Here is a 23,855-nt window from a genome sequence, read left to right as displayed (position 1 = left end):
TACTCCCATGAAACAGTTCAGAAACGCCTTTTAAAGCCAACCAAAATTATAATTTAGTCCTTTATTAAATCATAGTCTTTCATACATGAGTTATATAAGTCATGTCTTATTTCCTTATGTACACAACTTTAACCAATACTTCATGAGAATCGTCACCATGATCTAGCATTTGTATTTAATTAAGTCGTGTCTGTTATAGATTTATATTGCCGCATTTGGAATAATTTAACTTCCGGAAACACTTTGAAAGGCACAATTATCAATCTCACCAATTTTGCTAGTGGCTAGTTGGGACGGTTCTTGCATAGTACTCATTAGTTTTTGTTAAAATCCTTATAGTTGATTCTAAATTTTACTCATTCCATCATCCTTATTCTCTTACTCTCATAAATTACCTTAAATTAATTTTTATTTTTTTGTTATTAAATTAAAAATTTGCATTAAATTAATTGAATAAAATAATATTAAATATTATAAATGGTTCTCGTGTTCTTGTTTATCCAGTTCAATCTTTTGAAAATAAATTTAATATTTTTGAATTTACAACAGTTTCAAAATATCACAAGACAAATGATAATTATTTATGTTGTTAATTATATTTAATTCAATGAAGTTGATAAAAAAAAATCAATGTCACTTTGTTTAATTTATTATCAAAATACTTATTTACAAATGAATACTTGTTTTTCAAAAAATTAGAAAATAAAATAAAAAAATATTTGTGATCATTGATAACAAATTTGAAGTTTTTGAATTTGAAGAAATTTTAAAAGATTACCTATATATAAATAAAAATTAGGGGAAAGTAAATCTTATGTTGTAGGAGAATTCTAATCTCATGTCATAGATACATTAAGTGTGGGACCCACCTATTTAAAAAAAACAAAAAACAAAAAAATAAGTGGCACACCCTTTTATGGTGTGTGTAGGAAGGGTTTGTTTTCTCATGCAACATGAGAAAAATAAATCCCTAAAAATTATTCACATTATTACTTATTATTTGATTTAGTGAATTTGATATCAATTTCTAATTTGATATCAATTTCTAATTTAATATTAAAAATAATACAAATTTAATCTCAATTTGATTAATTTATTAAAATAATTATTTCCATATAAAAAATAGAAAAGAACATGAAATACTATTGTTAAATTACCATTATTAACAATAAATTTGATATTTTAAAATTTGAAAAATACCAATAAGTGAGAATATTAACATTGTTAATTATTATTTAGTTCAATTAATTTAATATAAATTTTCAATTTAATTATAAAATAATATTACTAATTTAATATAATTTATCTGCAATGAGAATATATAGCAGTGTTTAAAAACCCGGCCTGACCATCGACTCGGCCGAGGTCAGGGGTCACGGGGTCACTACGCTGACCCGATTTTATATATTAAAAAATTATAAATATATATATCCTATATGAAAATATTAAAAAACAAACCACTAATCATGAAAGATTCAAAATATACTTAACACAATTCACCAATTACAATCACAAGTCAATATTACACAACCTAATTAAAGTATTAAGATATCAAAGTACGAAACTCATATTCTAATGGGTCACTACGCTACCCGGTTTGCCTCTTTTGAAAAGGTCCTAACAAAGAAAAATTTAAAGGGAGTAAGAATTAATTTTTGTTTTCGATCGACGACGATAAGGATTTCGTTTTGAATGGATAAAATTCTTACATTTTTTAGAAGATTCTCGGCTACGAGGAGAAGATTGAAGACGTCTAGGCTGCTGGGAGAGAAGAGAACGAATAGATTTACGTTTGCAAGTATTTTTATTTTATTTTATTTTAATAAAATGACGTTTCATGGAATTTATTTTTAAAAAAAAACATGCACCGATCCCCTTTGACTCCTCTGACTCGAGAGTCACTGAAATTCGGCCGGATTTTTGGAGTTGGAAGAGTCGATGTGCATATATGGTCCAACTTGTGACCCCAACCTTTAAAAGGAAGGGATCAAGATTGACCCGGATCAACCCGAGAGATGGGATTAGATTTTAAAACACAATATAGTCTACCTTGTTCTAGCTCAGCCCCTTTCATGTCACTGGACTAGTTCGTTATCATATGCCCATTGAAACGGACTTGGATTTTATCACGTTGTAACTTTCGCTGGTGGATTAAATGAGAATAAACAGTTCGACATTTTAAAATATTATTTTCACAACATAACATGTTAAAAAATAGTTTAGAAAAAGTGACACATCGGTACTTGTGCCTATAAATTACGATCAATGGTAACCGACTTTTTGTTTATATTATTTTTAAATAATGAACGACATAATTTTTCGACCTAAGTTCTCTTACGTTAAAAAAATATAATAGGATTAAGTAAAAGATCTTAATCATGTAAAAGTGGATCAATAATAATAAAAATTAAAAAAAAAAATATTGAAATAAGTAATTCAAAATCGTAGTAATTGATTTATCTTTATATAGTTGTAATATTTTCACATAATTATATCATATTTTTTTCTCATAAAAGAATTCATTTTCATTTTTAATTAACATATTTTATTTGATTAACGTCATAATGATGATTACCATAAAATGAAATGTAAATAAATTTTTAACCAATTAACAACTATCAATTTGTGTATTCTTAATGAGTGTAATTACAATGTTTATTGGCTCGCATTATATGATAAATGTGTTGGCTCATCATTTTTGCTTGGCTGTTTGATCTCATAATTTTATCATGTTTTGTATTAATTATTAATTCGCAATAAATGATAACCGTTGATTGACAGAAATCAACAGTTAAGATGTGGTCGTAACATTGTGCGTAACATTATTTGTGTGTCACAATATCCTATCCCTTACTTAATTAAGAAATAAAAAATAAAAAAATATACATTTTTTATTTAAAACGAAGTGGGGTAAAAGCTATAAAGCACCGACACTTCAAAAACATTGACGTGTCGTTTCCGACACTCTCGGACACTCCGACACTCCAACATTCTTTATAGAAATTCAAAAAAAGGTTTAAAGGTTGCGTTGCGTTGAGTTTTTAGTTCCAACTATTAGATTTGTTGGATTACGATTACTATTTTATTGAGTTTAATATAAGTATTTGAGATATCTTATGTTCCTTAGCAAAATTTATGAGATTCATTTTTTTGTTAAATTATTAAATATTGAATATAATATACATTTTTATAAATTAAAAATATTATTTAATATCAAAACGTATCCTAACATGTCAAAATCTAACATTTTTTAGTTAACGTGTCAGAATGTCGTATCGTATCGTGTCACATATCCCGTGTCGGTATCGCTGCTACATAAGATAAAAGTAATGTAAGAAAATGATGTCTTTCATCATGACTGATAAATCATCCAATTTTTGTCCTTTTCTATTGCCCAATCCTAATATATATTTTTTTATTTGACATAAAAGGCATAACCCAAATTTTATAGATTTTGTTGATACGAAATCTGCTCCTTCTTCTGAAAAGAAAAAAGAAAGGAAACTCTCAGATTTGTACTCCCGTGTCGGATATTGTTCATATTTCAGCCTAATAAGTTGAATTTTGACCTATAATGATATTTTTAAAAAGAAAAAAAAAAAAACCTTCTTATAAATCTCAATATGCACTAATTTTTGCCGTAGATGGCTTTAGTACAAACAATTAAGGACTTTATTAATCTCATGTGACATAAGAGAAGCTCTCTTATGTTATAGAGATAGTTATGAGTGAGATCCATTCACTTAAAGAAAAAGAAAAAAAAGCAACACGGAAGTCGATGTATGTGTAGGAGATAAAAATACTCTCCTACAGCATAAGATAATATTTTCCCAACAATTAACTTTCAAAAACGAACTTTTGGTGCAAATTATTTTTTCAAGCATTACAATGATTCATTCGCTGCGCATGCAACATGGCGTGTCTTAAATCTAAAATGGGATATTTGTGGAAACTACAGTTTTATTTTCCATTTTATAATTAATAGTGAAAAATGCAGTTTAAATTACATTTACTGGCCCAATCCGTCCAATTAAACCAGCAAAATTTCGTAATCAATCTCCGTTCATGATTGCTCTAATTTTATTTCTCTTTTTGTCTGAAGTAATTTTATTTCTATAGTTATGAGATAAGAAAGAAATCATCAAGCCCTTGGATTAACAGTACAAAGTTGTTTCAACTCATTTAGAGGAGAATATTTTCTATGCTTATAGATGTACTGAATTTTTGGTATATTTTTTATTTATAATGTGATACATATTTTATTTTTTATTAAATCACTCTTTCATTTAATTTTAAAATAAATTATTTATTAATAATTTAATATAAAAAATACATATTATATTATAAGTAAAAGATATATCAAAAACTCATTGCATCGATAACAATGAAGATATTCTCCGTTTAGAGGTGACGAATTTAGGTCCTAATTATGTAGTTTTATTCGATTTTAGCAAAATGTTTTACTTATGACTGAGTTGTAGGCCATGGTCCTATGTAGTTGGTCTTCGGAGGGAATAAATTATTGGTGCTATTATTATTGCACTAAAGATTCAGTACATTTTATCAATAAGAGCATTACATATCAGTTAGAATTCTCTTTTTTATGTCAAAATTTTTCTCTTTCCTCTGACGTGTATATCTAAATGCCACGCGAACAGTGTTATTTCTCAATCTGCCACGGAGGCAAGTTCTCTACCCAGTGTAGCGAACTCGGTTTGATGACGTGTCATGTTTTTAGTGGACACCAAGTTCGCTACACGGGATAGCGAACTTGGTTTTAACCAAGTTCGCTACCCAATGTAACGAACTTCAAACTTTTTTTTTCTTTAACTTGGTACTTGTTATCCACTAGAAATGTGACACGTCAGCTAACCGAGTTCGCTACATCGGGTAGCGAACTTGCCCCTGTGGCAGATTGGGAAATAACACTATTCGTGTGGCTTTTAGGTAAAAAAGTTGGTGAACAATGATATTTTAATCGGTGTTCCTAATGTTTCTATTGATGAAATGCATTGAATCTAGATGCAACAATAACAACAAAGATTTATTAATTGGGAGGATACAAAAGCTGACAGTGGACCCGCAATGATATCTGTATCCTATTTCTCAAATAGTTTATCCGATAAAATTATTTTATATACATATAAAAATATATATAATTTATATAAAAAAATGAAAAAAATATAAATCTTATATATTTATATATATATATATATATAGAAAATAAAATTATTTTTTATAATATAAAAAATATTAATTTCATAAAAATAGATCACCTCATATTAAAATTTTATATAATTTTATTTATTTATTTTTCTTTTTATATAAATTAAATAAATGATTCTAATTATCGTTAACGAACAAATAGATAGACACAAATTTTGTGAAATTTTAAAATTATTGGTTACTACATTTTTCGACATTATTGGTTACTACATTTTTTGACATTTATGGTCATTTACTCATCATCATCATTTCATTTGTTATCAACATCATATATTCTTCAGTCCTGTGCTGTCTATCTCTCTTCACAAGCTCACCGATCTGCTATTTTTCACTTTCCTCTCAACAAGGTACCTACAAACTTTCTACCCTTTGACTCGATCTCTTAAAATTTCTCTGCAACCAAACAGACAAATAGAAAGATATTTTTATCTTTTACTTTGACCATTTAACTCAAAACTTTTATCTGTTTGGTTGTTTTCTATTCATGTAGCAACTGAGGTGTTATTGTAAAAGGAAAATCTACTGAGTTGAGCATTTAGATCCAAAAGCCTCAAAGATGTCTTTTATTGGCACCCAACAAAAGTGCAAGGCCTGTGAAAAAACAGTCTATCCCGTTGATCAGCTATCTGCTGATGGCGCTGCTTACCATAAAGCTTGCTTCAGATGCTCTCATTGCAAAGGAACATTAAAGGTTGTTTCTTTTCTTTGTTTGCTTTTGTTTTTTTAAGCTGCATTGTTGATTTAATGCCTTGTGAGTTTTTTTTTTTTTTTTTTTTCACTCTCGAAATTGTGTTCTCTATTTTAATTTATTAGATTGCCCCTTATGTAAAATTCCCACAAGAAAAGATAAATATTTAGAGAATTGATACTGGTTATTCAACTTGATCAACAACAATAAAGTATGATTTCATCGTGAAGAGGGGAAGGGGGAGGATTTGTGAACGGATAGTATGAACTTTTTGTTATAGATACATAATATTAAACTATTGATGAGTTTTTAGGTTGAATTAGTTCTTTTATATAGTATCAAGAGCTCCTCAGTTACCAAATGGTCACAAGTTCCGTTCTATTAATAAATAATTGAATATTGTGGAGTTTTTTATGATAGGTAGGAGGGGACCATATATCGTCCACACTTCAAATCCAATAAACTTTTGTGCAAGGGGGCTTATTATTGATGGAGATTAAGTTTATAGGTTAAATTGGTTGTTTTACACTTTTGGAGTGTTTTACTAGATTGCTGTAATTACATTTTTTAGTTCTTATAATACTGAACAACTTTTTACACTGACTGTTATTGATGATGTTTATGTTTCAGCTGAGCAACTATTCCTCCATGGAAGGTGTTCTTTACTGTAGGCCTCATTATGAGCAGCTCTTCAAGGAGACTGGCAGTTTCAAGAAGAACTTCCGGTCACGTATGTCTTCTTCATCCTTTTCTTCTTCCATGATAGAGCTCTTTTTGTGATTTCTGAATCTGATACCTGTTTACTTGGTGATAATTTCAATTTGAACAGCTGCAAAAGCAGCTGACAAGACAACTCCTGAGCTGGTAAAAATCATAAATTTGTATTTTCGAAACTTCATTGTGATTGAGCAATTTATATATGGGTCAATGCCATTTGTTGTTTTTGCTTACTATTGCCATCTTCTTATTCTTCTTCTTTTTTTATTGTAGACAAGGTCCCCTAGTAAAGCTGCTAGCATGTTTTCTGGGACACAAGAAAAGTGTTCAACATGTGGCAAAACTGCTTATCCATTGGAGAAGGTAGGATTCAGAAATCTCATCAACAAATTATTTGATGATATTCGTTAGATGGTTCATAAGCACCTGTTACATGTTGGCCAGGCCTTAAGGACGAGGATCTTTATTATTATTCACATTCAGATCCAGTAGATTAATGAGTTTGTCCTCCTCTATAGTTCACTAGTTATATGGTATGGTATGTGAGTAAACAAAACATTTAGCATTCATATGTCTTTTCGAAAATTGAGGGGTTTAGTGGAGCATGTGAAGTGCCCCTTAGCTTCCTTTTTTGAAAATATAGATAAGTTTTGGGCTAAATTACCAGTGTTTGAAAACATGAGTTAGTTTTACCATTTTCCTCCTATGGTTTCAAGCTATGGTATCAATTATCTGTAGAGATTTTGAAATCCAAATGTCAATCTTTGAAATCCAAATCCCATCTTGTGCTGAAATTTGACAAGAAAATTTAACTTTTGGGACAAGATCATATTTTCATAAATGACCTGATACCATGTTATGTATGAATCAACCATTGAAAAGTTTAAGCTGTTAGATGAAAACATATGAATGATTCTATATCTAATGTTTTATGGGGAATAGATCATCTTATGTAGTATGAAGTTATGTGAAGAAATCTTAATTCATCGAGATACAAATCAAAGATGACCTTTTTTTACCCTTTATCTTAATATATTCTTATATCACCGTTGATTTGCATCTCAATTTGTTGAGTCCTCTCACGTATCCTCGTATCACATAAATGATTCATTTCCTATTTTTTTGTCGTAAGATTAATCTGTAATACAGTAGTTTTTTATAACTCAGAAATGGACTTTTCTTATATCAATGTTCCTTATTGAAAGCTATAAGATTTATTAGTTTTTACCTCACCTGTAAGGGCTGCCCCATCTGAAAGGGGATGGGATATTACTTTATCAAACTGGACAAACCTACACTTTCCCAACCTCAAGTAAATTTATTTGTATATAAATTGCCTAATTGAGTAAACCGTGATTATAATTAGTAATTACTACATATCTGCACAATTAACCAGAATTAGAAGATTTAAGTTTTCTAGTTATCATATCATCTATAAGTTTATTTCTGGTTTTGAGTGTAGGTAACAGTGGAAGGTCAGGCCTATCACAAATCATGTTTCAAATGCTCACATGGTGGCTGTCCCATAACGCCATCGAATTATGCAGCCCTTGAGGGCGTTTTGTACTGCAAGCATCATTTCTCCCAGCTTTTCAAGGAGAAAGGGAGCTATAATCATCTTATTAAGTCTGCATCAATGAAACGGGCAGCAACCTCTGTTCCACAATCTTGAATCTTTGTGCTTTCTATTAGTTTTAGTTTTTTGTCTGTTGAGCAAGTGTGTGTTTTTCATTTTGATTCCACCATGACTAAGATCCTTTCTTATTTACTTACTTTATCATATATGCGTGGCGTCACTGGTGTGCAAATTATATTGTGTGATGTATTTGTCCAATGCACATTCAGTAATAACTGTGATTTGCAAGATGTCTTATCTGAAGCTCATATACCCTTTCTTTTAAATCCACTTAATGCGGTGTCTAATTCAACACCAAACAGTAACTTTTCTCTACTAAAAATTAATATTATGAAACATTGTTCGATCAGGATTGTGGTGAAAATCCAGCCTATGCCCTCATGGAACCTTCTTTTGTCAACAATTTTGGGCTTTTATGGCCTGTAAATTCTCTAATTATCTTGTGTCTTTTACATTTAATAGTTCTGCATGTTAAAGTTAGTTTTGATGGTTTCGGAGTTAATCTACAAAGCATCCATTGGTTTGCCAAAACATATATATATATATATATATATATATATATATATATATATATATGAGACTTTATTTTGTCATGTTACATGAAAAAAATTCCTATCATGCACCAGTAAAAGACAAAAAATAAATGGGTTTTATAATTCTCATGTTGAAGAAGAATTGAAATCTTATGTTGTAGAGATAAAAAGCATGTGGGACCCATATGTTAGAAAAAATTATATGTAGGACCCATGTCAGCACGAAAATCGAAGAGTGTGTAGGAAAATTGTAATTCTCATGTTAAATGAGAATTATAAAACCTAAAATAATAATAGTACAAAAATAGGATGAGACACTTTATTCAATGATTTTGTTTTGTTATATCTTAACATGATCAAATTGTTTTTCTTACAACATAACTCTTATTTATTCCTATATAATCAAAACGACCTAATTTTTTAAGTAGCTGTAGATAACTTAATCTAAAATGACGGTAGAAATATTTTTTTCCATGTATATATATATATGAGGTAGGATCCTTTGACACCAGTATCAAATTTGAAATTTGACACCTCATCTGAGAGCCATTAGATCAAAAAAAATTAATGACTTTGATTTGTAAACATGTCATACCATTAATCTTTTTTGATTTAACGGTTCTTAGATGAAGTATCAAATTTCAATTGCGTGATTAACGTCAAATATCGTACCTCTATAATTCATGGGTATGATTTTGCCGGCACTTCCCAGTTTGTCTTCCTAAATTTAGAGAAACTTATTTTATGTTTAAATTAGCTTAAATTTAGAGAAAAATCACATTTTTTTAGAACTTGCTAAAAGTATGGTTACAGGCAGTTTTAAACACAAAAAGCTGAACACACTTTGTTGCCAGTAAAAAAGAGATACTTGGTTTGATTTTTACAATTTTGCTCAATACGGAAACAGTCAATTGACATAGTAAATCATTACTATTATAATTTTCTAGTTTTGAACAGTGTCTCAAAAAACCATAAAACTACATTGCATAATTATTTTTGATTGGTATTACAGATATTTTACTATGAGAAAAAATACGAATTTTGTCATCAATAAACAAATGTAAGCAATGTAAACAACAATTGAGTGGAGATCCAATTCTACAACTCTTAAAAGAATAAATGATAAAAAGACATTCCTCGATTATACCAACGTGAGTATAGGAGAGACAACGATCACTTATTGGAACTTTGTACCGTGGGCTATTTCTGCACAGTTGCTAATGCAATGGGGAACCCGTTCAATGAGGCTTTCCATGTGGGGTAAAAAATTTAGTATATAGACACTGAATCATCCGAATTCTGATCACAATCATGCTAACAAATTTGCCTCATGGAATCTTCATGGTTGTCTGCGCAGTGATGAAAACAAAATATAGGGAATTCTCTGCTTACTTCCCAAGAATGATGTATCACAGTATCATTATGATTTGCTTCGCTTTTTGGCTTCGCTATAAAGTACAACTCCAAGGACCGTGAGTGAATAACCCATCATTCCAGTGACTGACACTGGGTTTCTAAATATCAGAATTGAAACTACTACCGCTACGGCCCCTTTAGCATTCCCAAGTACCTGTATGAGCCAACTCTTGGATTAGTTGTTAAAGCACCAATTCACATCACTTTAAGCAAATAGCAAATACTAGACTACAGGAAAAATGTTCATCTTGCCACTGATCTATCTACCTATCCGCATTTGAATCACATTCCTTTGACCTTTCACTAATCTAACAGCATATGCTGAAAATATACACACCCTTTAAAGAGAAAAATGCTATAAACTAATTTTTAAATCTACATTTCCTTGAAAAACATCCCAAAAACTAGCTCATACAAATTTCCAAAAATCATATATCTACTAATCATCTTGACACAAAAATAGAAGCAGTTGGGCCAAGAAATCTAATGAACCGAGTCAATAACACATCGAATGTCACTGAACAGTGAACATTGATAACAACTCTTAAATAAATAAATAAAATGAAATTTACAGGCAGAATTTTACTAAAAAATTCAGTAACATTGGCTCTATATTCTCATGACCTGTCAGTACCAATAGCAGCGTTTGAAAATACTGGCCTAGCTCTAGCTTTAGAGTTCCAGCAGCAACCCCTGAACTCCTTTTACAAGAGGTTTGAATTACTTACGAAATATTATTACCACTCCCCTTTAAACCCCGACTAGCGAGGGTGAAGTGAAGACAATCCTTGTACGCAGCCTTATCTATTGCGTAATTCCAAAGAGACTGTTTCACAGATTTAAACCTGTGACCTTTCAGTCACAAAGAAAAAACTCTACTAATGCTCCAGGCTTGCCTTCTTGAATTACTTATTAAATAGAAACTGGAAAACTACGCAATCGTGAATTTTGAGAAACTGGACTATATATTAATTAGACAATCTAGAAACTCAAATGATCTCAGGCAAATTTGCTTCCAAAGAATTTTGTTGTCAAAGAAATATAAAAAAAATAATAAAAATTAATTAGGCGACAAGATTAACCACAACCAAATAAAAATGACTGCACCAGAAAACGTACGAAAATGAACAAATAAAAAAATAAAACAAGAATTTATGTAAACAAGAACATGCTTAATATATATATATATATATATATATATATATATATATATATATATATCCTGTAAAATGATAATAGACTTGTTTATGACAACCACAAAAATTAGATGTTCCCAACTAATAAGACAGCAGATATGTTCGACAAAAATATTTAATTTAGAAAACAAGGACGTAATGCCAATATGAATAAGCGAGGAATACCTGAAGGGTAAGAGCACTGGTATGTTTCGTGACCAAGAAATTGGTCAGGTTGACAAAATACGCAAGGGATGAATTAAATAGCAGATACCAAATGATCTTCACATCATCTCTGGCAAGAGCCAACGTAATGCCAACCACATTTTCTTCCATCAGAAGTGTAGCAGGAAGAAGAAAAACAACGGCCATCGGAGCCATGTAAAGGAGAAGGTTCATAGAATTCAACTTCTCTCTAAAACACAAGAAGAAGAATGTCAGTACCCATTTAATATAATCTTGAGAAGTAACAAAAGTGGAAAACAAAGTAACTAGGTAATTAGCATGTCCCTTATACATACCCTTCAGAAGAAAGCAAAATTCCTTGTAACACTGATTTTAGGGCTCGTGCTGCTGTAGCTGCAACGCATATTATGAACCCAAATAAATGGAAGCTCGGTTCACCCTATAACCAAAGAAAGAAAAGAAGAACAAATATCACTTGAAGAATACATAAAAAGAAAATTTTTTTACCGCTACTTTAAGTCTCAAGCTGTCTCACACCAACAGTTGAATTTGATTCAGCAGCAACTAAAGCATATAAATTCGTTAGTTTGGTTTAAAAAACAAGAACAACAACAAATTGAAGACATCAGAGAAGTCTATCGGAAACAAAGAATGCAACACAAAATGAACTAAACAAGTTTCTATCTGTAACTGGTTAGAGCTTCATTTTGTATGGCATCAGGCATTTAAACAATCCTAAACCAGATAATTGACTGATTAAATAAGGAGAGATTCTTACATATTATGATGGTTCTATTTAGTTCTAATGAAAACAAAATGTATACTTTTTTAAGCTCATATTCTAGCTCTGTTATATTCTATTTTTAAAATGTACTTAACATAAAATAAAACCCGTATGTTAATTTTTCTTTACTATGAAGTAATACACCACTCTACTAAAAACACAAGAGGCGAAAATAAAATTAGATTGAAAATAAAATATTATTAAATTAGATCGATACAATATATAAGTATTTCGCTGATGTAAGGGACTTAACAAACAATAGAGAACTAGAGAATTAAATCCAAAAATACATACAATTTCCATCAATAACAATTTCGTCGGCGAATATACACACTTAAACCAATCCTATAAACGACATCAAAGAATCGAACGAAAACGAAAATTAAAAGCAACATTAGGGATTGAAGAAGAAGAAGAAAAAGAGAGAGTGAGTTACCCCGCTAGCAATGATGACACCAGTAACAACGGGAACAAGGGCGAGATAGGTGAGCCAAGCCTCCCTCTTGAAGGTCATAATGTAAGCGAAGATGGCGGTGAAGAAAGGGGTGGTGGCGCCGACGGCCTGGTTGAAAGAGACGGGAAGGTAACGAAGGGAGATGTTGCCGAAGACGACGGAGACACAGAAAATAAGGCTGAGAGCAGAGATCTTGAAGAATTGAACCCTTGAGCGAATGGTCTGCATAGGAACCATCTTCAACCATGCTATGGCGATGTAGCTGAACATGGAACAAGCTGTCATATGACACATGGTGAGGAAGATCGGGTACTTGAAGCCATAGTTGCTGAGAAGGTACTTGTTCAAAAGTAGAACCCCAATGTTGGATGAGTACCACGCCGACACAAGCCCGATCGTGAAGAAACGATTCGTACTCTTCATTCTCGAGGGGGAAACACGGTGCGATGCAGTGCAGGGGTATTATTGTATTTGCACTACTCCTCCTGCTGCAGCTACAGCAACAAACAACAACAGAGGGAATGGATCTGAGTCTGAGTCTGAGAATGAGAATGAGGGAGGGTTTGGGTTAATAATAATAAAAGAGAAATGGGCATGTTCCATGGATCTGCGAATCTAGAAATTGCTGCTTCATCGAAATTAACTCAGCAATTAATTGCAACGGAGATTGAAGGGGAAACGGAGAAGGAAACTCTGTATTTATATTAAAACTATCACACAAATATTGGCTGGAAATGAAAAGGAAAGGTAAACGAAACGCGTATGTATGTACACAAACAGGAACTCACTTGGGCTCATTCAATACAATTTAGTTTCCCTGCACTTTCTTTTATTTTTATTTTTGTTTTATGTGTGACGTGATGGATAAATTAAATAAATAAAATTATTAATTCATTTTATTTATGTTTAATGTGTGTGTGTGAAAAATATAATATTTATAAGATGGGTAACATGTTGGAGGGAGTAGGTGTAACGATTAACGAAAAGAAAAGTAAGAGAATCAATTTTATTTTTATTTTATTTTTATTTAAAAATGAAAAAGAAAATTAAATATTGGTATGGAAAAGTGAAAATGATAATTAGTAAGGGAATCGCATTCGGCGCCTTGGTAGGGGGAATGGGAATGGGCCGGTCCAAACGCCGCCCTTGTTTGTTTTCTACGTTTTTTTATAAAAGAATGCGCAATTTGTGCAGCAACCTCCTACTCGTTGTGGAAAAACTGGTTTCATGCAAAATGACCAATCTTGAAATTGGTGGGGCCCGAACAAAGTTTGTGTAGGACCCAGACATCACTTCATTTTTTTTGTTTTGGCTTTCATTACAATTACTTTCTTTCTTTTTTCAATATCGAGGTGTTTGGTTCAAACTTTTTAAATATTTTTTTATGCATTTAATTTTGGCAAAGTATGTAGTTTATGTTTGCTTGAAAGATTTGAAATATTTCTCCATCTTTGCTATTTGCATAGTCTTTTATAATTGCTTGTTAAAATTGAAGTCAAGTCAGTATTGAGAAAGACAATTTAGAGGTAATATTTTATATTTAGCTGGGTAAATATTTCAACACATATTCAAGCTTCACACAAATATTCAACTAGCACTGTTACTTTAAAGTAATTTACATTCAAAAAATTTAAAAAAGGGTATTTTAGTAATTGTAACTCATTTTTTCATCAATATTTTAACTCAAGCCAAACATAGACTTTATAATATTTATCAAATTTTTCCGGTAAAATTTCTTCCAACCAAACAATTTTTTACACATTTTGGTACTAAACTCACTTTCCAACCATTTTCTTAATAATTACATTTTCCTAGTATTCAAAAAAAAAATTCTTATCCAAACACTCCCTAAAAGTTTAGAGACTTAAAAACTATCCATTTGGACAAATTATAAGCTCTACCAAAATTTAAGAGTAAAATCAACATTTTTTAATGTGTTGGTCTGAATGGAAAGGATTTTAAGTTTCTAAAACATGTAATTCTAAATTTGATATTGAAATCAAGGTATATATAGATAATAATATTCAGATATGTCTCCGTCTATTGGCGCGTATCTGGAGAAAATATTTTTCTACTTATCAGATAGAGATATTTTGAGACGACGACCACTTATGTATCTAAGATCTGATAAAAATATCAACTCATTTTTACAAAAATGCTTATGGTTCTATGTTTTCCAATTTATATTGGGTATTGAATATATTATTGTATTAGTTTAAGTAAGGAATTTACAGTTACCTAAAGAGCGCCTAAAGCTTTAGGGTCTCCTTACTGTGTTTGCTATCGTATCACATGAGTTGAGATCAATTCCTCGCTTTGCGATTCATTTTTCTAATTGACATATCAATATTCAATAACATACTTATTGAGCAAGCTGAACTGTTGAAGTCTCGCAATATAAAGGGTCATCTTGACTTTAGAGCTAAAAATAGGGATAAAAAAAAACTCATGAATAACTAGTTTTTATCTGCCAAACATACGATTAAATGTATCGATTTGTTTTTAAATTTATGAAATTTTATTTTGTAATGGATATAGTTATGGACATGACATAGAAGCTTATATTTTAGAAGGGCTTAAAGGAAAATTAAGAAAATATTCCATAATTGTATTAATCATAATACAACATCAATAGGTCAAAGATTGGACTTCCAATATTCTTAAGAGGCTCAGAAAATCACTCATGTGATGTAACTCATTTATAAATAAAGACTTAAATCAATAAAGTACACACATTTTAAATCCTCTCTCTTTTAGTTGTCAGTGTGCACACACACCTCACCCTTTGCGTATGCAATAATTATTGTAGTGCATAGTAATCCGCTATTTTCTAAGGTATAGGTGCCTGAGAGAAGGCACTCATCCAATATTAACATATCAGTCGTCGGCCGGACATCATTGTCACCTAGACAGAACATATATATTTTATGTGAAAATCTCAACCATCTAAATATAAAATAACGATAATTTTTTCATTATTTATTTTAGTATATTTTCTCATCATTTATAAATTTGAAATCTGTGTGTCAAATGAGAGCATGTATTCAGTATTTCTAATATTTCTAGATAACCAAGTTAAATGACAAATGTAATATAATATACATTTGAGAATTTAAATGTGAGAAAGAAAAGGAAAAAAAATTAATTTATTGCTTTTTTAATAAAAAAATTACGAAAATGTAATCGTTTTAAAATTATTTACACAAATATATCACTCAAACACGCCCAATGGAAAGAGACACGTCCATGTGAAGCGTGAATCATACCAGATACATGCCCACATGGAACGCGATCAGGAGAGAGACACGCTCAAAATGAGCATGAGTGATTTGGAGAGAGACACTCCTCAATTGAACGTGACACCAATGGTTCTGCTTCTTCCAACAATAGAAAAAGGGATTGATTAATCCACTGCAAGTCCAAAAACAAGTATCAATGGCATCGGTGATTAAAATTATAGGTAAGGGGAGGTTGTCAAAATTCGGAGATGCTAAAAATTAACATGACTTAGTTATAATAATACTCACAATGGCATTGAATTATTAAGATAGAGATCGAGTATAGAGATTATTTTTAGGCAGATGTACAAAAACCTTAAATTTTATATTCGAAGAAAGATTATCCCTACAAACTCCACGTGTTAGCAGGATAGGTTCATCGTCAATGTATGAGACGAGATGCTCTTAAACCAATCAGAAAATGTAGATTATGTAAGTAATGGGTACGAACGAAACGTCATTCAAGTGGGGTCATCTTTTCCTTATGAATATTCGAATCAATCTATGAGTGCCCTTGCTCTTTATTTACCGGTATGTCGGCAAGTACATGTTACTCTCAATTTACTATGTAAGGGCTGTGAATACGATATGATAAGTTACGATAATATAAGACGCCATGATATAAATTTTGAAAAAAAAAATATATATATTTGATTTTAAATTATATAAGATAATTTTAGTCTATATATTTTACAATTAAAAAAAATACTTTTTGTAAAAATATTTTCATTTAAAATATAATATATTCGTTTAAATTTATTATATTATACCAATTTTTTAGTTTTTAATAATAGTAGAATGAATTTTTTAAGGAGAGTATAAATACAACTATATATACAAGTCTTCGTTCAATGAAAAAAAAACTATATTTCTTAAATTGTAATAAAAATAATAATTATTAACCGATACAAAAAAAACCACCAACACACAGAGAAGTAAGGATTGAAGAAACTTAGTGTTAGTATGGGTCTTACAGAGAATGCAATGTTACCGCATATAAAAAAAAAGTGTATATTGATAAAAAAATTACAAATTTCAAATTATATTATATCTTACCGGTAATACTTTACTCTTACCGATAAGACATAATATAATTTACAAAAATTTATAAATACAATTTTTTCATATAAAAAACCCTTGAAAAACTTATTTCATATCATATTATAAAAAAGTGTCATGTTTGGTGTTCGACTGTTCGTTATTTTTTCTTTATAAACTTAATAGGTAAATAAAAAATATTTGTGAGCTCGAAGAAAAGGAAATAACAAACGTTTTAATAAGGGATTTTATTTTTCTTATTTGATATAAGAAAATTTTTATCTCCTATTCTTATTTTGATTTTGTGTTTTATTTTTTATTTTTTTTTTAAATAAAGTGAGTCCCATTATTTATTTTCTATGTAGGAGATAAAAATTTTCTTATGTGACATAAAAAAAATAAAATCATTTAATAAATAAGAAAGTGGATGATGGAAACAGAGAAAATAAAAAGAGCATATAATTCATCCTATTTAGATGTCTAATAAAAAAAATAGTAATATGGAGATCCATCTCCCTTATTTCTTTAGGATAATATACAAAGTAAAATATATATAGAATCCCCCACCCTCTTTTTAATTTTCTGTATGTTCTATTTATTTTGACGCAAAACGCCAAAACAAGTTTTTTTTTTTTTTTTTTAGTAGGTGCGCTTCTCTAGTAGGAAAAAAGAAACTCCTACTAATCGATGTAACAACTCAGACTCCTCCTTTCAAGCGATGCATATATGTAGTCAAAGCATTGTTAGGTTAGGTCCAATATTTTTTCCTAGTGGAATTGAAGGTGACCGAGTAATGCAGAAGTGCCTAAAGTCGTGCATATTACACCTTCTACCAAGACATGTGATGCGACGTGTGTACTTATAAATAGCACAAACCAACAATTTAGACCAAGTCAAAGTTAGGAGAAGTCTTGAATAATGCACTGGGAGAAAGGTCAGAAGGCATACGCTGTGTTGCATCCCCATTCACCACACCAAATGTTATTATGTATTACACATGAAGTGCAATTAAATGGACTATGTTATAATCAACAATTTTCAATGAACAAAAATTATGAGTTTTCTATTCATCCATCGATCGAGAACATGTCAGCAAAGGTTGCATAATTTCTTGCGAATATGCATGTATAATTTGATTTGGTCATGTAGTCCATAAATTTTGTCAACTTAAAGTCGGAATGGTAAGTCAGATTTCCCATTCCTTATTGCTCACATAAAGTCTATAATAGGTATGGTCTGCCAACTCCTAATAAAGGGTATCGTGCGTTTTCAATTGGGCAATTAATCATGGATCTAAAAGCCCTAGTTCATACTTATAATTAGATATTTGGGAGTGCTGTTAACTTGGAAAATGGATTCTTTCTTATTGAGCCACCTTTCTGCTCTCCAACTTTTACGCAGAAACTAACTGTGAAGTCGCGGAACCGCACATGGTTCACAAATATATACTCAAACACTCTTTAACAAAAATCAAAGCAAAGCAAACATGGTTTAGAAATGTGGATTCACGCTCTCACTCTGCTTTCTCCAATGTAAACATTGGAATCTAAAGTTCATTTATGATTTAGGAAAAGTCAAACTTGCGAGAGGGAGAAGAGGGTGGAGCATATTTTATGCATTTAAACATCCATGCACAAAAATCATTCAATAATTGTAAGATTTAAATTTCATCAAGTAGTTATTATGATAATTATATTTTTTATAATAATTTGATATGATATGATTCGAGGATACTATAGAGAGATTTTATAATCATAGTGTTTTGTAAATGTATAAGTCCAAATAATTGAGACTAATTATTGTTTTCAATTATTTATTTGCTTTTGTTTTGCTGATGAAGGATAGACTATTCAGGCATCTTACCATCCTTTTGTTATTAACATATTTTGATGATTCCATCCATCGAATTCATAGAACTAGACAAAGATACAGTTCTATTTCTTGGACTTTTTCCTACAAACAAATTATATAATAATCTCCATGTGGACCATTTCCATTTTTTCTTTTCAATAAACTTTAGGAGCAATACACGAAACTCGTGACTTACATATAATTTCATAAGGATTATTTTTATTATAATATATTATAAATATGTTTTTTATGTTGCATGACACATTTTGTCTCATGCAACATACAAAAAGTGGATGAAATCTATTTTTTTCTCTCTATTTTTTTCTTAATGAATCTCGCTTAGTTTTTTATGTGTTATAATAGATAAATTATCTCGTGTAACATGATAAATATATTCCTCATTATCCAATTGTAGTTTGTCCTTGAAGAAAAGAGGGACATCATTTATGCTTTACAGCTTCCTTCACAATTGCATTGTTAGATTTTATTTCTTTTATTTTTCAGTACTCCTTTAACAATGCTAGAGGATAATAGATGATTTCGAAGCAGTAAAAAAACTTCTCATTTATTTTGGGCTTTGGTGTTTGCGTGGCTTTGCACCAAAGATTCACCCAAATACAGTCGCGTCTTTGTCATAGAACACAAAATATCGTGGCCCCAATGCCACAATCCTCCAGATTAGTCCGAGTAATTACTCAGTCGACATTGCGTTAAGAGCTACAATTTATAATGCTGCACTGCTAAGACTGTGTCAAGAACTGCATTTTGAACTCGTGTCCAATTTTGATCATCGATGACCTTTAATTACAATGGACAATGTTTATAGAGATAAGATATTGTAACAACTAAATAATGTTATTACCAATGTTACTACCACATCTTAACCGTTGATTTCCGCCAATCAACGGTGATTATTTTTCAAATCAAACTCATTAATTAATTATTAATTCGTAATAAATGATAACCGTTGATTGACGAAAATCAACGGTTAAGATGTGGTAGTAACATTGATAATAATATTATTTGGTTGTCACGATATCTTATCCCATGTTTACATATACTTCCAACAGATTAAACAAAATGCGTTACCAATTGTGAAACCAGTATTCAATACCTCATAAAACTGTAAACACGCAATCATATATTTCTTAACGAATATTATGGCATGAGAGTGGCACGAAGAACATAGTAAAATAGAAAACGAGTAAAATTAACCCAGCCAACACCCTTAAGGCAACGTTTGCTCCAATGTTAGAGGAAGTGAATTTTTAAGGGAGCAAAATTTCTAAACTTAAATTGGGCTTGGTGTAAAGAGAAAAGAAATGATTAAAATTTATTGTAATAATATTTCCTCTTCATTTTTGGTATAAATTTTACTTCACTTGAACGAAAATTTCGATTTGTCAACCATTGTCTCCCCCAGGTTCAGAGACGACGTTGTCGCATGACAGGGTGATACGCCGAAAGTAGTCAGAAACACCGCGAGCAACAAAGATGATACCAACACCCAGGTACAACGAGAACAAAGCATGAAATAGAGCTTGATGGCAACTCCAATACTGAATCCATTGGCATGAATTCACAAGGTTTAAGGGCGAAGCTTAAACAGATGGCAGAGCAGTAGAGACAGAGTTCAAAGTTCATAGATGAAAATTCAGATTAAATGCTTAAAAAATAGCATTTTTTAAAAACATGAATATGGGGAGATCGATGTTTACTCCCTTTATCTTTTCCCATATAGTATTATTCTAGTAATTATTTTTCCCGTAAATAATGTACTCCCTTAATCCATATGAACCTCATGCTTGAATTTCCACTTCGAATTCTTAGAGGACACCAAACTGAACCTAACGTGAAAAGATTAATGGGGGAAGAAATCCATTTACGAAATTAAGTTATAATCCTCATTAAGAAAAAACATAGCAGTGAGAATGAAGAAAAACATGGAAGTTCATTCACCATCCTAAACAAGGAAACTATTCTGCTCAAAAAGGACATCAAAATTTAACTCGCATAATGCAACAGCCTTCTAGTCACAGATAAACTCTATAGGCACCAACAAGACCTGTAAATCTGCAAAGAAAACCGAAATGCCAAAAAATAAGCATGTAGTTTCAAGGCCAATTAGATCATGTAGATACGGGCATTATGATTATACATTAGTTATTCTCAAGTACTCTAATTGGGAAGTTAACAAAATTAGTAAATTCTAAAAAAAATTCAATTAGTTGATTATTATAATAAACTAGACATTGTATCAGAAGTGTATAATAAACAAGACATTGTATCAGAAGTGTTAAGAGTATCGTGGAGCTCACTCGATTGAACAGAACATTAACAAACAATATATAGGGCGACTGAGTACATAAAAAAATGTAGAACAGAGGCTTCAATCAGCTATAAATGGAGAGAATGACGGGCTTATAAATTCACCAGGAATTCATGATTGATTGCCTAGAAACTCAATTCAAAGTACAAACATATACTATAGTAAGAATCAATAAGCAAACTACATTGAAGACAAACATTGGGTTGAAAGGGATGTGTGAAAACTACCACCAACCATGCCCTATATAATGTCTTATGTGCAAAAGCAACAAAATAACAATATAATAATAAATTAAACAGTCTTAGAGAAAATGGAAGAAACTGTAAGCCATTACATTGGAGCATATCTCCATGGATAAAGGAGAAGGCTCAAGCAGAAAGGTTTTTCAATTGCTATCCGCACAGATAAAATCCTGAGAATTGTTTTGTAAAATAGGTTCCCAAGAAGAACTGAGTGCGATTTTCTTAAAGAAAGAGATCAAAGGATCAATTTTAATTTTTGAACAAGGCGAAGGACAGCTAGAACACTAAGACAATACGATGGAATTGGGGAAGATGGTATCACTGTTATAACCAAATGAGAGAAGTGAGGCATTTAATAACAATAATAATAAATTAATCAGTCTTAGAGAAAATGGATGAAACTGTAAGTCAATTACATTGGAGCATATCTCCATGGATAAAGGAGAAGGCTCAAGCAGAAAGGTTTTTCAATTGCTATCCGCACAGATAAAATCCTGAGAATTGTTTTGTAAAATAGGTTCCCAAGAAGAACTGTGTGCGATTTTCTTAAAGAAAGAGATCAAAGGATCAATTTTAATTTTTGAACAAGGCGAAGGACAGATAGAACACTAAGACAATACGATGGAATTGGGAAAGATGGTATCACTGTTGTAACCAAATGAGAGAACTGAGGAATTTAATAACAATGAATTGAGACATTTAATAACAACGAATTGAGGAATTTAATATCTCCTAAAGTTTTTTGCACATGAATTTTACTTACATTAATATTATATTACTATTTCCAAATAGATGATGCAACTACATAATCTGAAGCATATTATTTTTAGAAAGCAAGTTGGATTGACCTATGATCAATTATCATATATGAAGCATGGGCAAGGTATTCTCTCAGCTGAAACCAAATCAGGAACATATAGGATCTATCAATCTAATAGAAATAAAACAATACAACGTCTTCAGTGATTAGATTGTGCAGATTAGGATATGAAAACCCAGTCTTTTCTGGATAGCATGTGAGTGAATCGTTTTGTATCACTATGATTGAGAATCAAGAAGCATAGGGCAACCACATTAAGACAACAACTGATAAAATAAAAAGTCAACAAGTATCAATAAAATGGTAAAATTACCTCACATATTGCTTGGATACATAAAAACTCTAACCCTTGCTCCCTGCAGATGGATCAACACTCAAAACACTCATAAACCATATAAAAGTTAGCCAAAAAAATTAATCATTTCTATGGCCTAGAAATTACCATTGATCTTGGAGGCAGGTTAGACTTGAACTTAGCACGCACTATACCACTGTTACCATGAGGCCTGGTAACTTTACCCCAAATGCAGCGATAGTGGCTTCCATCATTCTTCACCTTGGCTTTGTAAATGTATGCCATGCGCTTCCCACAGTACCAGGCAACCTCTTCCTTGGAGTTTACTCCCTCAATCTGGATAAGAGATGTATTTGGGTATTGATTTGACTTGGACCTAAACAACACCACCAATATCCTCAGCAGAAATCAAATCAAACAACCTGAATCTATATCATTATATGCCATTGACAGAAATCAAGAGAAAATCGTAAACCCAAATCTGTTGTTTAGAGATACTTTTGGAAAACTTTAAAGTTAACACATAACACGAAATTGGGGGAAAAAAAGGACAACTGTAAAATAAATCCAAAAGAGAATGAAAAAAATAAACACCTCTTGTATCCAAGAATTGAACCTCTGACGTAAAGCCTGATACACAAGAAGAAGAATGACAACGTTAGCAAAAGCATTAGCCAAAGCAAACAGATGCCCTAAAACTGGTATTCATCTACTACATCATGAATGTGATTAGGCATAATCTGCCATATTTGAGTAAAAACCTCTAAAATTTATCCAAAGCAATTATATAATTGCAAGACTCTAACCACAGATCGAAGACTAAGAAGCGATTCCTAAAAAACAAAAACTAAACATGTATCTCCTCAGACGTTACATATTAAAACTGAATGCTTGAACACAACAGAAGCTAAAAAGAATTGCATGAGAAACGAAACAAAACTCAAACCATAATGTTTGGTGCAGAAAGAAAATAAAAAAGGTAGGGAAGAGTTAGATCAGAAACCTGACACGCTCTCCTTGTCGTCCTTTAACCATTTTGGTATGGTGGATGAATGAAGATGCACGAAATGCCGCCTCCTCCTCCTTCTGGTTCTACGCTCGGCGGAAGAACAAGCAACACAATTTCCAGGGTTTTTATAATCGTAATCACCATTTTAGGGTTTTTCTTATGAACTGGACTGCCTCTG

General features: G+C 31.2%; 3 protein-coding genes across 3 annotated transcripts; 1 reads left to right on the top strand and 2 right to left on the bottom strand.

The window, feature by feature from the left end:
• Nucleotides 1-5,469: 5,469 nt before the first annotated feature.
• LOC133289573 (LIM domain-containing protein WLIM2b-like) lies at nucleotides 5,470-8,448 on the top strand. The gene is made up of 6 exons (XM_061487551.1): nucleotides 5,470-5,573; nucleotides 5,717-5,917; nucleotides 6,545-6,644; nucleotides 6,744-6,778; nucleotides 6,905-6,994; nucleotides 8,094-8,448. Exons 2-6 carry the CDS (start codon nucleotides 5,783-5,785, stop codon nucleotides 8,301-8,303), a joined length of 570 nt encoding a protein of 189 aa, XP_061343535.1. The 5' UTR covers nucleotides 5,470-5,573; nucleotides 5,717-5,782; the 3' UTR covers nucleotides 8,304-8,448.
• A 1,356-nt stretch (nucleotides 8,449-9,804) lies between these two features.
• Nucleotides 9,805-13,513, bottom strand: LOC133289571 (probable sugar phosphate/phosphate translocator At3g11320). Its single transcript, XM_061487550.1, has 4 exons — nucleotides 12,798-13,513; nucleotides 11,913-12,016; nucleotides 11,578-11,806; nucleotides 9,805-10,370 (listed from the first exon to the last, which is right to left on the bottom strand). Exons 1-4 carry the CDS (start codon nucleotides 13,236-13,238, stop codon nucleotides 10,221-10,223), a joined length of 924 nt encoding a protein of 307 aa, XP_061343534.1. The 5' UTR covers nucleotides 13,239-13,513; the 3' UTR covers nucleotides 9,805-10,220.
• A 7,334-nt stretch (nucleotides 13,514-20,847) lies between these two features.
• Nucleotides 20,848-23,795, bottom strand: LOC133289574 (large ribosomal subunit protein eL33w-like). The gene is made up of 5 exons (XM_061487552.1): nucleotides 23,672-23,795; nucleotides 23,263-23,298; nucleotides 22,816-23,044; nucleotides 22,687-22,729; nucleotides 20,848-21,055 (listed from the first exon to the last, which is right to left on the bottom strand). Exons 1-4 carry the CDS (start codon nucleotides 23,701-23,703, stop codon nucleotides 22,688-22,690), a joined length of 339 nt encoding a protein of 112 aa, XP_061343536.1. The 5' UTR covers nucleotides 23,704-23,795; the 3' UTR covers nucleotides 20,848-21,055; nucleotide 22,687.
• Between the last annotated feature and the right edge of the window lie 60 nt (nucleotides 23,796-23,855).

The sequence above is a fragment of the Gastrolobium bilobum genome, unplaced genomic scaffold (genome assembly GCF_033153095.1).
Source record: "Gastrolobium bilobum isolate Gb01-03AN ecotype WA unplaced genomic scaffold, APGP_CSIRO_Gbil_v1 utg937, whole genome shotgun sequence".
Classification (NCBI taxonomy): domain Eukaryota; kingdom Viridiplantae; phylum Streptophyta; class Magnoliopsida; order Fabales; family Fabaceae; genus Gastrolobium; species Gastrolobium bilobum.
This window is presented reverse-complemented; position numbering and strand designations above follow the sequence as displayed.

Excerpts from the sequence above, each read along its gene's own strand:
- LOC133289573 (XM_061487551.1), top strand. The coding sequence starts at position 5,783 with ATGTCTTTTATTGGCACCCAACAAAAGTGCAAGGCCTGTGAAAAAACA. Across the intron at positions 6,645-6,743 it reads CAAGAAGAACTTCCGGTCAC|CTGCAAAAGCAGCTGACAAG; the intron begins GTATGTCTTCTT and ends CAATTTGAACAG. Across the intron at positions 6,779-6,904 it reads ACAAGACAACTCCTGAGCTG|ACAAGGTCCCCTAGTAAAGC; the intron begins GTAAAAATCATA and ends TTTTTATTGTAG.
- LOC133289571 (XM_061487550.1), bottom strand. The coding sequence starts at position 13,238 with ATGAAGAGTACGAATCGTTTCTTCACGATCGGGCTTGTGTCGGCGTGG. Across the intron at positions 12,017-12,797 it reads GTGTCATCATTGCTAGCGGG|GGTGAACCGAGCTTCCATTT; the intron begins GTAACTCACTCT and ends CTTTGGTTATAG. Across the intron at positions 11,807-11,912 it reads ATTTTGCTTTCTTCTGAAGG|AGAGAAGTTGAATTCTATGA; the intron begins GTATGTATAAGG and ends CTTGTGTTTTAG.
- LOC133289574 (XM_061487552.1), bottom strand. The coding sequence starts at position 23,703 with ATGGTTAAAGGACGACAAGGAGAGCGTGTCAG. Across the intron at positions 23,045-23,262 it reads TCAATTCTTGGATACAAGAG|GTCCAAGTCAAATCAATACC; the intron begins GTGTTTATTTTT and ends GGTGTTGTTTAG. Across the intron at positions 22,730-22,815 it reads ACCTGCCTCCAAGATCAATG|GGAGCAAGGGTTAGAGTTTT; the intron begins GTAATTTCTAGG and ends ATCCATCTGCAG.